Source organism: Gavia stellata, chromosome 10 (genome assembly GCF_030936135.1).
Source record: "Gavia stellata isolate bGavSte3 chromosome 10, bGavSte3.hap2, whole genome shotgun sequence".
Lineage (NCBI taxonomy): Eukaryota > Metazoa > Chordata > Aves > Gaviiformes > Gaviidae > Gavia > Gavia stellata.
Window position 1 is genome coordinate 28,865,931 of NC_082603.1, and position 15,752 is coordinate 28,881,682.

The following is a 15,752-nucleotide window of genomic DNA, read 5'->3' on the forward strand; positions in this document are numbered from 1 at the left end:
GCGGGCAGAACTGGGCCGGCAGAGCCGGGTCGGCGGTGCGGAGCCAGCTCCGCGCTGCCAGCGCGGCCAGGGCGGCGGCGGAGGGTCTGAGCCGAGTGAGAAGGGAAGGGAGGCCGCGGGGAGCGGCTTCGCACCGCTGCCCGGCTGCGCGCTCCCCCGGGCGGCCCCGGCGAGGCGCTCCCGGGGGCACGCTGATCGCTGCGCGGCTGCACCCCTGCCCGCCCCGCGGCCGTGTGCCGGCCGGTCGCTGCTCCGCCTGGGCGGGCGGCGTTAGCGCTCCCGACCGCCCGCCGCCGCTCCGGTGCGGGTTTTTCCGTCGACAGCTTCTCCCCGGCCCAGGAGGGGCCGAGGGGCGGCTGCCGGGCGCGGTCGGCTCCCCCAGGGCACGGCACCCGCTCGGGCGTGGGAGGTGTTTTCTCTCCCCACCCTGCTCTTTCGCGCCGACGCGTGCAGGGGGAAGCCGCCGGCCCCGAGGTGCGAAGGCGCGGTTTGCCGTGGCGCCTCCGGCTCCTGGCCTGCCGCTGCGGCTCGATCCCGGCCTGTGCCGGGAGGGTGACGGGGGTGTCCCGCTCCCCACGGGGCAGCTCCCTCGGGAGGAGCGGGCGGGGCAGTCGGTGAAGGGGCCCGGCTGCAGGACACCGGACAGGTCGTTTCCGCGACCGCCGTTTCCGCGGCCGCCATTTCCTCAGCGCCGCGGCCGCCGAGCCCAGGCGCTTCCCCCTCAGAGACCCCGGAGCGGGCCCGTCCCTGAGGAAGTAAACTCCGCCTGAGCGGCCGGCCTGAGCCCCGGCCAGGCGGGCAGCAGGAGGGAGGGGGATTCCTGTCACGGCGACGGCGGGACTCCGCCGAGGGGGCACGGCTGCCCGGGAGCGGGCCGCGGGACGGTACCCGCTAGCGCGGCCGGTTCCCTTCCCCGCGCCGTCCCGTCCCGGCGCCCCTCACGCACAGGCGGGTCCCGGCGCAGCCCCTGCCCCGCTCGGGTCGCTGCCGCCTTCCCGGCCCCCGCCGCCGCCGAGCCCTGAGCGGGAGCCCCCCGAACTGCCGGCCCTGATCGCTAACGGAGAAGCGGGCTCTTCTCCCGCGCTTTTCGGGGCATCTCTCTGGGTGCCGAAGAGGGCCCTGGAACGCCGCAGCGAGGCTGAGGCGGCCTGCGGCCCCTCAGGGGCAGCCCGTCGGCCGCTGCTCCTCAGCTGCGGCCTGCACCCGCGCTTCGAGGTAACTGCTGGTAGAGCGGCCAGGAGCCCTGGTATCAGCCCCCCAAAACACGGAGGAGAGCGGTAGTGACGGTGCGATGGCAAAGGACGGGGCTCGTCGGCCATGGGCGTAGTTCTGCTAAGGGCAACGGGAGCGGAGCTTGAGAGAGGGACGGCAGCGCGGCTGGTTCCTGCGGATGAGGACGGGCGGGAAAGGTGGTGTTTGAAAGGGGTTAAAACCATGGGATGAGGAGGCGGAGAATGGTTAGTTCTCAGGTAAAAGTTACACTCTCCCATTAAGCACATGATACTACCTACTGGTTACTCAAAAAGGTTGAGTTTATGGGACATGGAACAATATTATCACCACAGGGGGGAAAAAAGGTGAACTTGAAGTCTTGTAAATTTTTTTCCCCATTATTTTCTTTTGGGTTGTCGTGCTTTTTCCATCCAACTCTGGAGGTTTTCATTACTTCAGACAGGACAAACTGGTTTTCAAGAAATCCTCCATCAGAAGGAGGACTGCATCTTTTTTGGTGGTTAGTGCTGCAGTAGAGACTTTTTTCTCCTGAGATAGCATGATAATTTAGTCTCATGACAAGACTAAATTATCCGGTGGGTCTATGTTCAAGTGTACTTTTCGCATGTAATTCCAAGTCTGGATAATACTTTCTTGTAAGAACTGGGACTCTTTTTCATTATTACTAACATTTTTTTCCCTTGTGAAATCATTTATTTCCTCTTTAGTTAGGGGGAGGCAACATTTTTCTACAGTGCTTAAGCAATGACGTATACTATTACGTTGTACACAATATATAAAGTCTTCAGCCTTATTCTGTGATCAAAAATCATAGGAACCTTTCCTACTTTATTAATAATTATTAGTCCTTTTTCCTAGTGGCATATAAATAACCTGAAAATCCATTTTCTGTTTGAGATAAATGGATTGGCTGTAATTAAAAATACCTGTGATAATGGTAACTGAAAGATTTTTTAAAAATCCACATTAAACGTTGAGGGCAACCAATCCCCCTTTCTCTTGGAGGGTAAATTCCTTGCTATAAGGTTCTCATAACGAAGTAAACATAAAAAAGTCTTAATTTTTATAATGTTTTTACAATAATGGGAATAACCATTTATTGGAAGAAAGAATCCCTTCTTAGAAGCTGGAATTTAAAATACAAAGATCAAGCCTAAGTTAATATTTCTCTAACAACACTTTATTCTTTTTTGACAGTATAATTTCCGTTGTTCTTCTTTCATACTACTCTGCTTCGGCTGCTCTTCATTTATGAGCTTGATTCTTGTCCTGCTGTGACCAGCCCCTTTTCACCAGCCCAGTAGTGCATAACTGCCATAAAGTTAGTTTAATTGGTCTCCTAAGGATTCAGTCTGCTTATGGGAAATTATTTTACTACAGGATGGTATAAAGACAACGTGGTGACTCTTAATACTATTGCCTCTTTCAGCACAGAGAGCATGACTTGCGGGTAGTGCGATCGGTTGTGTCGTGCCGTTTCTTAAGAGCCGTAGTAGCTAAGCACATCATACAGTATTTTTTATTTGACCTCAGTGAATCTTAAAGCAGGCATCAAGCAGCCACTAGGTTATGGAATCCAGTGGTGTTAATCTAACTTTTATTTGCTTAATTATTTCTGTTATTAGCAGCATTTTTGTTTCAATAGAAAGTAGAGTTATCAGATCACCACTTTGATTCATTCTGGAAAACGATGATAATTTCACAAGGAATTGGTGCGATTCCAGAAGTAGATTATGGTGGCAGCTGGATAAATGCTAATATAACTAGGAGGGTGTTTGTAAAACAAAATTAAGAATTCTCAAAGGGTTAACTGGTTAGAATGTGTATTCTGTTGAATCTGGCTTTTTTTGATTGATAAGAAATACCGCTTGTGCCTAGTGATTCCTTGATGACAAGAAGGCAGATATGATAATAAGCATTATCTGAAGGAAAAAATACACTTGAAAACATCTAAAATACAGGCAATGACGAAAGAATGCTATAGCTGCCAAAATGCAGTTGTCAAAGGAGTAAACGGCACATTTGCCTTGAAATTGCTTATAAAATGAAAGGAATGTTTTGTATCTATAAAGACTTCCCAGTTGATAGTACTTAATGCTTCTAATACATGTGCATAAACTCACTATGACTAGGGAAGATTGGTAAACTAAAAGTTAAAATGGATTGAACAAACTTTACAAGGAATTGTAATCTTGAAAGCTTCAGTTCATTTTTTTCCTACGTTAGAGGATACTGCAACAGTCACACAATGTCTTACTCGCCTTCATCTAAACCTTGAAAAAGTAGAAGTATTTTCCAGCAACTGTGTTCTCTGCAATTTGCAGGTTATACTTAAGTTCTAAAAAAACCGCTTGATTTTTTCAATTAGATCCACAAAATAATTTGTTAAGTTCCTCTGTAGATGTGAGTTTATAATGGTCATTAAAAAAAAAATCCCTTCTCAGTTGCCACCACATTTTGGAAGTGCTTGCTTCTCTTACACAACAAAAGCCCTAATTAATCAGGGCATATAAACCAGGCAAATAGACCTAGATGGAATGAAAAATATTTCTATGTACATATTAGACAAATTTAAAAACTTTTAAAATGGCTGAAATGGAATGGGAGGTTTCAAATGACAACAAATTAGGTATCTCAGTAAATTTCAAAAAGACGAGATCGTGAATAGGGTGCCGTGTTACAAGGTATAAAATACCTATGAATGATAGTAACTCATGATGATGAGTTATCTGTGACAATAGGTTAAATAAAGCTAGAGGCAAATAAAATGATAGAAAACACATTTTGAGATAAATGTAAACATACTTATATTCACTATTTTACTAAAAAAAAAAAAAAATAAAAATCACCAGAGTAGTGCTTCTCTTTAAGAAGAAAACTGCATAAAGAGGAAGATAATAAAGGGAAGTTAAGTCACAGGTAAAAGACTAAGATTGTAATCAAAACTATTTGAGGACACTGTCTTAGATACTGAGCGTACACATAAATCTTAAAAAGACTCCAGAACGCCCACCAGAAGTAGCTGAGCCATATTAGCCAGCACATTAAAGGATGCAATTGAAAGACACTCAAATGTGGAGAACAGAAAAGAACACGACTGTGGAAAGTTAACTTTCGGAAGACACAAAACCAAAACTAAACAACTGACAGACCTTGAGGAACAATTGCTAAAGGTGTAAAAGATCATTAAAAATACCACAAACAGGAAGCCTGCCAGAAAGATAATTGGACTAATATATTTTCAGGGTGTAAAAAAAGTACTTAATGAAAGTAGGGCAATTGCAGGAAGAACTAAGCTAGCCTTTTGCAGTGATGTTTACTACAGTGGAAACATCTTTTCTTGAGAAAAAAAAGGAGTATTACTCAGAGATTGATAGCTGGAAGCAGTAAGCAACAGTTTTCACAGTGAGAAAGGGTACCAGCAATGTCCTCAAGGATCTGTGTGGGAACCTGTGTTATTCAAGGTACTCATACATTATCTGGAAAAAGCTATCAGTAGTGAGGTGATGATATTAAAGAACGATACAAACTCATTCAAGATGACTGGATCGAAAGTGAATAGCAGTAAACTGCGCAAGACTGTCACAACACGGAGCTGGAAAAATACTAAATGAAACTCTTTGGTAGTAAGTACAAAATAATGATCATGTTAACCAGTAGTTTTGTGAGCACAGGAACTAAAACTAATGAAGCCTACTTCTATAAGCAGCAGTTGAGTGACATTTTAATTGAATTATATTAAGGCTGCAGCGTGACTTCAGTCTTTATTACACATAAAAGAATCCACAGAGAAAAGCCCTGACTAAGGAGCGAATTCTCTGGTATCTAATGAGACACTAAAGCTCATTGAAGCTTTTTTCCTGCAGGTAGGGTACTCGGGCTGCTCTCTCAGGTCTGTAGTGACTAGTAAGAGTTAGATCTAGAGTGAGCCTTGCCCTCACTGCGCACACTCAGGTACCGCCTGTCTGGCTTCCTATTTCTTGAATTCTGGGCTGCCAGCTTTCACAAAACTTAGGGAAACTTCAGATAGCAAAACTTGTTTACTACCACTTGTTTAATTTGCTTGAAATTCAAAAGTGAATGTAAAATTTAAAGGTAATAACAAGGCATTCAAAAGAATATTTTGAGAACCATGATCAGTATAATGCCACATAAATCAGCACTGCTGTCAGAAGGAGCAGCCCTGTCTCCCTCTCATCTTCAATTACTCACCCCCTGCAAGCTCCACCTTCTCCCGCTTTTTGCCGCTACTGGTGTACATACAGCCACTCGGCAAGCTGGATCAGTCTGAAAACTACTCCAGGAAAAAAAATGGTTAGTTTGTAACTAGATTAGTTTGCCTAGTCCCAGTGCAAGGTGGGGGCAGAGGCGGCTCTTCTGGCAGCACTGCAAATCTATACCAGATTGAATATAAACCTGCCTGGATCCTGACAAGTTTACTGCTAAATTTGGTATTCCTCCATCTCTGTCATCTGTGAGGAAATAGTTTCAGGTAGTGAACAGTGGGTCACACTGTGTACAATATATAGTAATTTCTGCTTTCTTTCATGACCTGTCCAGAAAAAAAAATAATTAAGGCTAGTGCTGTGACCTTCTCTTTTATACAAGTAGAATAAGAAAATGTAACTAGGGTGCAGAAGCAACATTCACTCTCTCCTCCTAGGGCAGTTGTCTGAAAAGGCCAATGACTGCAGTGAACAGTCACTGGAAAGGGCTGCATAGGTCATCCCAGGCAAGGGTCCCATCCACTCGCCCGAAGACTGACACTCCTGCTTTCATGGTCCCCCTCAACGAGCTTAACGAGTTCCGTACTGCGGCAGTCAAACAGCTTTGACAGCAGAGAGTGAGTACACACATTAAGAGTAGCCTGTACTATGGCGGTATTAAGGTAGTCGTCTGAAATGTCTGAGGGAGGGGCTTGTTCCTTTCCAGGCCCGTATCACTCACAATATGGGAAGACTTCAGCGTCACGTAAAATTCAGTGAAAACTGCAGAGGAGACTCAGGAGAAGGCCACCATCAGTTTTGAAATAAAAAAAAAAAGTATCCTGTGCTTTGGAAGAACGGACTCAGTGCTTACCTTGACGTATGGTCTCAGTGCTGCGAACCCTGACTGGAGGGAGGCACTTTGGGCCAGCAGAGAGTAGGAAGCCTTAGCTCCCTCCTGTGAGGAATGGCACACACAAGACATCTTCATCTTTAGCATTTCCTACTGACCACTCTAAGCAGTTTCTGGTTGTGCCTGGTAGTGACTCTTCACACATAGTCTGCGGGTTTTTTGCTTTGATTTGTTTGGAAGCCCACTTACATATTTTTTGCTTGTTGTGGACCCCATTTTAAGGCACCTCAATCTTCCTGTGCATTGTTTAGGGAGTCTGGACATGAGGCTCGGATAATGAAGTGCTTCAGTCCTTCCATGAATCTGGGTCATGGCGATTTTGTTTTTCCCCACATACGGAAGAGTGAAATCATATAACTTTTTAGTAGAATTATTACTGTAATTGAAAATTTATTTTAAGTTTCTAATGTCACTGAGTAGGTACAGTTTAAGAAAGCCAAAGTCCTTTTCTGCTACATTAAAAAGAATAAACAAACCCCCCAACATAGCTCCATTAGAAACACCCTCAGCACGCTCACTAAATTTAAGAGTGCGTACGCAGAGAATACATTTGTGTTCTGCATATTCTCTAATAACGATTTTGAACACCAATGTCAATAGGCAGGAAGTTTCTTCAAAAGCCGGAGAGCGCCCCACCTTCACCGTAATGCTCTGAAGGCCAATAATGAAAGCCAACACATCGTACAGGATTCCATTCATTAACAGTAATTCCTTAAGACTTAAAACTAATGCATTAATCACGTTAATGATAATCCATTAATGTGAAAAACCTGAAGATAAAAAGGTACAATCCAGGATATGCTCTGCAGCAAGTGTTACTAGGGTAAGTAACACTAGCAAGTGTTATTAGGGTAATACTGAATTACAAAATTAGTCTGTAGACTGACTAGAGGATTAACCATGTCAGCAGAGCACCTGAAGTGAATACTATGCTTTAGGAGAGCAGAAAATGATGGCATAGGATATTGTTTCTACACAGGGATTGGTTTGCATTGAGGGTGTAATTTGGAAAGGCGACTCTAGATGGTTGCTTCTTGAAATCAGGCCCAAAGTATTTAAGGACCAAAATCATAAATGTTTTATTTAAAGAGTGATACACTATGATCCCTATATACTGATCTTGATACCTTTATATCAGAGGGCAGTAATGCCACCACTTTGAACACTTCCAGTTAATTTATCTCTAGAACATTTTGATAATGACAGTGTATTTTGCAATATGAACAAAATGAGGGGAAAAAATAATAAAAGGGTTTAGAAAAAAAAAGCCAAACAAACCCTGGGAGCTCTGACTTCAACAAATTCAACAAATATTCAAGCCACATTTAATAACTTTATGAAACTAGTATCAAAGTAAAGAATATATAGTCAAAATACAGAAATAAAGCTGAGTGAGAGAAAACAGCTTGATGAGATCAAATAAAATTTAAACAGAACAGATTAATATAAACAAGTCAGCTGAAAGGTCGCTTTGCTTTGTATAGCAGTATTTCAGCAATTCCCTTCCTCAATAGCCAGCTTAGAAGGAAGAGCTAATCTGAAAAAAAGATATGCATCACTTTAAAATCCTAAAATGAGTTACTGTGATTGTTTGTAGAAACAGCATCACCCCAATTTGCAGCCTATGTTAATTTCTTATTTAATAAACATAGTGGATTTTTTTTTTTTGTAAGAAAACAAAAGTTCAGAATGAAGTGTCTGCATTCAGCTTTCCATTACACATACATTTACTTTCTATTGGCTATGAAGTCTTTTATTTGTGAACTGCAAATGATTAGAATTTGCTTACACTTCCAAACCTTTTGTTTGTCATAGATATTTCACTTCTAAAAGTGTCTGATGTAGCACTCACTAATTACAGAATTACAAAAGGTAGAATAAGGCTTTCCCCGCTCAGAAATTTGCGTTTTTGGTAAAGGTAAGAACATATCAGCTTCACTAACACCCTAATAATAGGCATACTTTTAATTTTATATCACCATCCTTCCAAAGAAAAAAGAAAAGACTAAAAGATGTGTGCAATTTGTTTTTGCTTAGTATAAAATTTTCAAATCAGAACTCATTTTACTACGATAAACACTATGAATTACATATAGACATATGTGGAAAACAATGTGCCAAGCTTTACAAAAAAAAGTTTGATTAGCAGATGATGATTCTGTAATGCTATTGTGCACTATCCTGTAAGCTCAGAGATTTAAAAAAAAAAAAAAAAGCAAAAAAATTAACCAAACCAGTCTGGATGCAGGTTTGGCCTCAAGTGTACATTATGATCTTAGAGTCAGTATGCTCATTCTATGGTTGAGAAATTTAAAGTACCAGATCTTTCCACATCAGATAGCAGGTAGTTGGTGCCTACATTTCAGACAAGAGAACTAGGATTTCTTTAATTTGAGATGGGATCAGTAATCTATTGTTAAAATGTCCAAAGTGTGCAATAATAAGGCAGATTTCTTATTACACCACCTCTTAAGATACTCATTGTTTGATGAAACAAACAAGGTGCTTTAAAACAGCAGAGTAATAGGATACAAACAAGTGCCAGAATGAAGGAAAACTGCTAAAATGGGAACTGCCCTTTCTTTCACAATGAGAAATAAAGAACTTTTGTATCTGGTATTTGAAAGGTTTTTAACAGCTGATATTCAATATCAGCTGATTCCTGAAGTGTTGGCAAGATACCAGGTTTCTGGTACTGGCCATTTCTAATGTTATTTAAATATTCACATCATGCAAGAAGCAGTTTCACACACTGCAATGTAATGGAAAATGCTTCCTAAACTGAATCAGAACTGAGACCCAAAGCAGAACCAGTAAATAAATATCTCGCATATATGTCAAACTATATTCTTCAAACAAAACCTTACATCTTATCAAAGAAGTCAGAAAGTACTAACAAAAATTATATGCTTTCTACTATAATACTGTTAAATTTCCATGGCTGAGAATGTCCCGTGAATTTTTTCTGCCTTTTTAAATTAGTTGACAAAGTAGAAATTCAAACACAGAAATAAAATGCATATATATGAGAGCATGGCTCAGCGAGATATCAAATATACAGCATTCTAGTGTCAAAAGTACAGGCAGAAATGTCCAAGATTTCTTGGTGAAAAAGGGGCATTTGAGGAGTAAAAAGTCTACTTAACAATAACTCACATTTTAACAGTGCATTAATTATAACAAAAGCTGGATGATAAGTGAGCAACAGAGTCATAATGTTCAGTGTTCATAGCAGAATTTTATCCTCTGCTCATTTAAATGAGGTTGGAAACATATACTCATGTATGTGAAACTTTAAGTAGCTATGTTTGTTGAGTTTTTAAGGATTCTTGCAAGAGGCAAAGTTGTGACACTGAATTGAGTTGGATGATAGTACAAGGTGGTGTTGACAGAAGTCTTCCTTTCGATGCTGTGCCTCTGGCTTGTCAAAGGATGATTAGTCCTACAATCTTGTTTGATCTATTCTTTTGCCTCTAGGAAAAGGGTTTCTTGAGGATACAGTTTTACCTCCAGTAATGATTTATTTGGATCCAGCTGGGTCACCTGTAAAGATAAGAACAAGAACATATGTGCAAGTAGACTTTTTTGAAATGTTTATCTTCACAGGGCAGATTTTCATGTCCCTCCGTCAGTGATAACAGAAGTTGTGAGTATGAATTCCCCGGATGCAGATTAAGAAATATATAATGTATTTTTTGTGCTATTATTATGTAATAACAAACAGAATAATAATAAACAGAATCCATGACATTAATTCCAAGAAGGTCTGTTTTTCTACTATAAACCAATGTGTGAATATATGGTTTTGTCAAAGTTAAGATCTTTTGGAAGGATTACTTAGAACAAATGAGTTAAGATGAAAAATAAAACTGTAGTCCCAGATAAGTATCCTAAAATATCAGTCAAACTGATGGTGCAAGCAGCATAGCCCATCCAACATGATCTCCCCATTGAAAGGGGAAACTTATTCTGCCTTTATTTTCCTACTCCCTTTCTTGCTCCAAGTCACATAGTGAAGCACCTTTCGCTCACTTTGATGCTTATCTGCCACCTCAATGAACCCAGGCTGAGAGAAAACTGTCCACTTTTATTCGTTCAGTTATTTTTTTGTCATGCTAGTGAATTTAACTGGTGAACACGCAAGTCCAGTCAAACACCAAATCCAGTGCAAGGTAAGTAGCAAAAGCATTAAGCAGTAAGTAGAAGGGAGGAAGCAGGCCCTTCTCCTTTCATTGCGAGTGAGACGCTAAATCAGCTCACCATATGGTGAAACTGCATCTCAACCCAACTACTGAAGTGTATATTTATTATGCATGTGTATATATAGATATGCATTATAAATACTACATGTCTATATATCATTTATGTAGAAATTTACGTGTGTACATTTGTATTACAGGATTGTTCCCTGGAATCCTGACTCCTCGTTGGATTTGTAAAGGTATTTAGGCAATCACTTCTGCAGGTGGGCATACAGGAGAATTCCAGTGAGAGTTAAATGCCATGCAATTTGGAAAATAATGATACAGGCACTATCTGCGCCATTATTGCCAAAATTCTTCAGCATTTGGATCTCAGAACCAAACCCTGCAAGCTGCTCAACATCCTGACTATCCCATTACCGTCTTTCACTTAAGGCACATAAGCAATTCTCAGTTTATAGTCGGCAAGAAACTTCTGTGTTGAGAATTCTATTTAGAAGCTAGGCTGCTGCCTATAGGATAAATCACTTCTATGAAAATAAAATTTAATTATAAATATTACATAATACAATAATTTATATAGACTAAATAATGACAAGGGTCCTAGTGTCCTTCAGACATTCAGATTTACACGCCAATGCTTGACATCCTTCAGAAGACTACTGCAAAGCTTCATATAGAAAGATGAACATTATTTCTTTTAATCTTACCATCTTCTGAAATGTTTCACTTCCATTTTTAAACTTATGTTCCCTGGTAATTCTATTTTAGTTGCTTTTGCTGTGTGAGCACACTAGCTATCACAAGTTTGCTTGTGAATAATAGATTATTAGTCTTATACTATAGGTATAAATGCAAATGTGTACCGATAAACTTTTTTTCCAACGTTAGATTTGTTTTATCTATGATCGTATCATGCCACTGCTTTCTAACATTATTTTTTGAAAACATCAAGTGCCAAGCACACCAAATACTATGAATTAATAAGAAACGCTAAATGTAGTTTTTTCTTAAAAGCATAACTTACTAGTCCTGTTACCAATTAACAAAAACAGTATTGCTCCTCTTTCTGCCCCCCCCAACTGAATCAGCCAAACTTAAAATATATTTGTATTTCCATTGTTTTATTGGATAATTACAGAAAATTCATTATTTAAACAAATATTAAAAGTTTATCACTCCCTAAATCCATTGAAATCAATGTAATTTCACCTCTCTGACTGCAATAAAATTAGGAAAAAAACCCCCAAAACAAAAAAAAAAAAACACCCCAGAATTAAAAAACCCCAAACAGATGCATTATTTTGATTCCCAAAGCAGGAACATATTTTCTTAAACTTCATGTACCTTGGTGAGCTGTTGCTAAATGTCTGAAGAGAAAAATAATTTATAAAAACCAGACTCAATTTTAGATTCCTATTATCTACAGTCCAATTATGCATTCCTGCACAGATACTGCTTAAATTATTGAAAGGTTATTATCTTAGAAAGCAAACCTGTTATGTAAAAAACAGCCAAAGTAGTGCATTTAAGTTTGTGATTACAGAAGTATGCTAATTAAGTATCTTGTTGCATTTTTTAATATTTTGGTATTCTGCTACAGTCCATTATTGCACATAGGCACAGAAAGCGAGGTAAATAGGGGTCTTGGCAATTCACAGCATATGAGGCATTGTGCACCTGAGAGAAGCAATTTTCCTTCTTTTCAGTTCAAGCCAGTATCTAATTAGACCTCTCTATATTCAAATCCTGCAACCTTTTTTTTTTTTTTTCCCCCAAGAAAAGCTAGGAAAGACAGAACAAGTCTCTTCTACATTTGGGAAAAAATCTGAAAAGCAATCCTAGGCAATGAACACAATCTTCCAGACTGTAACCATATGGAAACCTATTATTCACTTGAGTGTAATTCAGGATACATATCCTAGTCTAAACTCTAAGGTTTGCAGACTTCAAGTACCTTAAATAATAACAACACATGATGTCCCTTCCTCAATGTCTTCCTACTTAGAAGGTTAGCTAAAAGCATTGTGGAGTACCTGCAGCAAAAGGACTGTGCAGATTTTCACCATAATTTCAGTGTGCTGCTTAATTCACTGAGGGACAGTGGAGTTTGCAAATGTTTACACCATTACCCAATTAACTAACAATATGGCTCCTACATCTGTCAACAAACAAAGCTGTTGTTGCTTTGTTTTAGCTCCTTGGCATTTTCTGTTCATATGGGTCGCCATTGTACTTAATTATCACACCATAACCCTTCTGCAGCTTCTACTTTGTTATTTGTGGTTTGTAAATATGTTGTTTACTATGAAGAATAGAAGCCTTATTAGTGAACACACCTCCTACCAAAAGAAATGGTTTCTCTTTTAAATATATGAAATATAAGACCTAAAATGCTTCGTAACTTACAGTATTTTAAAACGGAATTAGAAACTAAAGAATGATATATAATAGAAATCAAAGGACCCTGGAAGAGCTGTAGCCCACAAAGGTGTGTCTCCAATGTACTGTTTTAATGATTTTTATTCATAATGCAAAGTATTAAAATACCTTCATATTTAAGTCTGTGTACCTTGTTTTATTAGCATTAGGATAAATTCTGGAGTCCACTTCAGTGCTGACAATTCTTTGCTCTGATGTCATTGCATGGTGCTCTTTTCAAAACAGCCCTGCACATTATGTAAGTTACATTGCCCAACTCCCCTATACCTTTATTATTTAAAGTTTTTTTTCTGTATTGTTGGCAATTACACAGGAAATCATTTAAGCATGTCTTTATATACTGAATCTGATTTGATCCTGTTGAACTCAATGAGATTACATAGGTACCTATGTGGTGAAATCAATGCTTTCTTGATTAAGGTTGCAAAATTCACCAAATTAAGCATTCAGCATTTGTTAAAGGCCTAAACAAATGCTAAAAGCATAGTGTTTCTCTACATTTTCAAGTCCTACAATATCTGACTTTCTACCAGTCACATGCATGCATTCTAAAGAGTCCACTCACACGTCACATAGCAATACCAGCTGATGAGGTGAATATGTTTTTAAAGTATATTTTGTGGTTTTGCTAGGGTAAGTACTTTATAATGAAATGTAAACTAAATCCCCTAAAAAAGAGGCTCTAAGCTGTTCCAAATTCACATAGTGAGGAGAGTGAAGAGGAAGGACACAATGTTCAGATGCTAAGAGAATATAACTCACGTGACAGCAAAATTACTAATATTCAGGCTCACACAATTCTGTAGAATAACATGCATGCGCATACAGGGCTGTCCCAAAGCCAAAGCAGATGGTGCCCTGGGAGTTTTCACCTTCAGGCAGATGACTTTCTATGCAATCTTTAACACTCCCATCTCTTCAGGGAAGACTCTTTCTAGCAACATGACCAGAGGGTGGTAACAGGACCGTATTTCTATCCGTGTGAGATCTTGCCATTGAGCTATGAAATGTTTCACTTTCACTGAAACAGTTTTAAGTTGGTAAAACAGTACTTTTCTTCCAACTATGGATACACTTTTACAGGACCTTACACTTTGGTGCACTGGAGCCAAGACTTCATCTTTTAATGTAAAGAGCTTCATTATATAACTGATGTTGGTTTGGTGTGCAGGAAATTTATTATTTTAACAGGTATTTGTTTCAATGAATTCTGTGGTAATTATTTCACCTAAGCACTAGCTAGTTGAGTTGAAGTACTTCTGCAGCACTTTGAATGATTTAAGAGGCGCAAAACCAAAAGATAGTAATGGTAACTCTTGTAAGTCTCCTGTAAGAATGTAGTAGCTACTTACACTTTATTCTGAATAAATTCCTTGGTTTTTATAATGACCCAATAATGAAAATTAATACTAGTTTAAACAACATTTTAATACATTTTTGTAGTGAAGTATTTTTCCTTCTAGAACAATTTTTGTATTATTTCTATCTTCACCTTTGCTGACCTATCTGTTCTATTACACGTTCACATCCTGAACAGCTGTACTTTTACCATTTCAAAGGTGTGGTTCTTTACCCTCCCTAACTCTGCAGGGAAAAGATAAATACAAAAAAAATGGCTTAATGCCCAGGAAGGTCATTTAAAAGTAAAGAATCGAATACACAATTATTATGACACTTACACAAGCAGTAAATACCACACCCTTCACCTTTCTCTACACCCTAGGACAAGGATCTGATTCCTGCGTAGCACAGCCTCTATACCACTTACACACGCATGAATACATTTAATGAGTCTAATGGACAAAGAGTTCTTTTACTCTCTTTCCTAATCCTCCTAAAGTATAAATGCAATAGAAATTACTTAAAGGCACACCTGGTAAAGTACCAGATCTGTTTAAAAAACTATATTTTCAGAATGACACACAAACAAATACAGCGAATCCTTTCTACCTATTGAAATATCTATGGGTTATACAGATAATATGCTCAACTTGAGCAACAAACAAAAGTAGGCTTGCTTTATAGACATATATGCAATTAGATCTGGTTTAGTTGAATAAACTTGGATATAATTTACATCTGAATTGAAGAAAGCAGTCACAAATAAGGAAAACAATGTCATAGTACAAGACTTCTAGTCTCATTTTAAGTACAAAGCTTTAATCCAGACGTGTTACGCTCCTACTACCTTATTTCTCTGAAGAGATTTTCTCAAACCAGTATTTTAGATTAAGCATATTTTAAAAATGGTTACTAAGCAAAGTAACAGATATTGATAAAATAGAAAATCGTGATGTTATATCCTCCACTTTGACCATGCTTTCCACTTTCTTAGAAAAGCTGTGCAGCTCTCTGAGATGCCACCAATCTTTACACAGTGTAAATTTTTGTTGACTTAACATAATTTATATCAGAAAAGAATCTGATGCATAGATTTTAATCAGTGAAGGCTTATAAACCTGACTTGCATTACTTGTCTTTTTAGACAGTCAATTAAGATAGCAACTGTGTTCTCCTCTGTTTTCTAAAATACTAAGTGTAATGACAGGACAGCGTAAGTAATGATGATAAGCCCAAACCCAGTGTTGCTATATTTGTATAGTGACACCTGGACTATGTTGTGCTTTTTAAAAGTCCAACATTATGAATTCACGATTCTACATGAAAATTTCATCTTTTAAATTGGGAAAAATACCTCATGTTTGTGGAACAAAGCTTAAAAAACCACAAACACTAAGCATTCTTGCACCAAAACTA

The 15,752-nt window shown here is 39.3% G+C and overlaps 1 protein-coding gene across 1 annotated transcript in view; it reads right to left on the reverse strand.

Annotated features, from left to right (window-relative positions):
- Positions 1 to 7,671: 7,671 nt before the first annotated feature.
- FAF1 (Fas associated factor 1) overlaps positions 7,672 to 15,752 on the reverse strand; it is a 174,620-nt gene continuing 166,539 nt past the window's right edge. Inside the window, exon 19 of the mRNA XM_059822201.1 lies at positions 7,672 to 9,894. Coding sequence (XP_059678184.1) covers positions 9,811 to 9,894 — 84 coding nt within the window. The 3' untranslated portion in view covers positions 7,672 to 9,810. The remainder of the gene's footprint in view (positions 9,895 to 15,752) is intronic.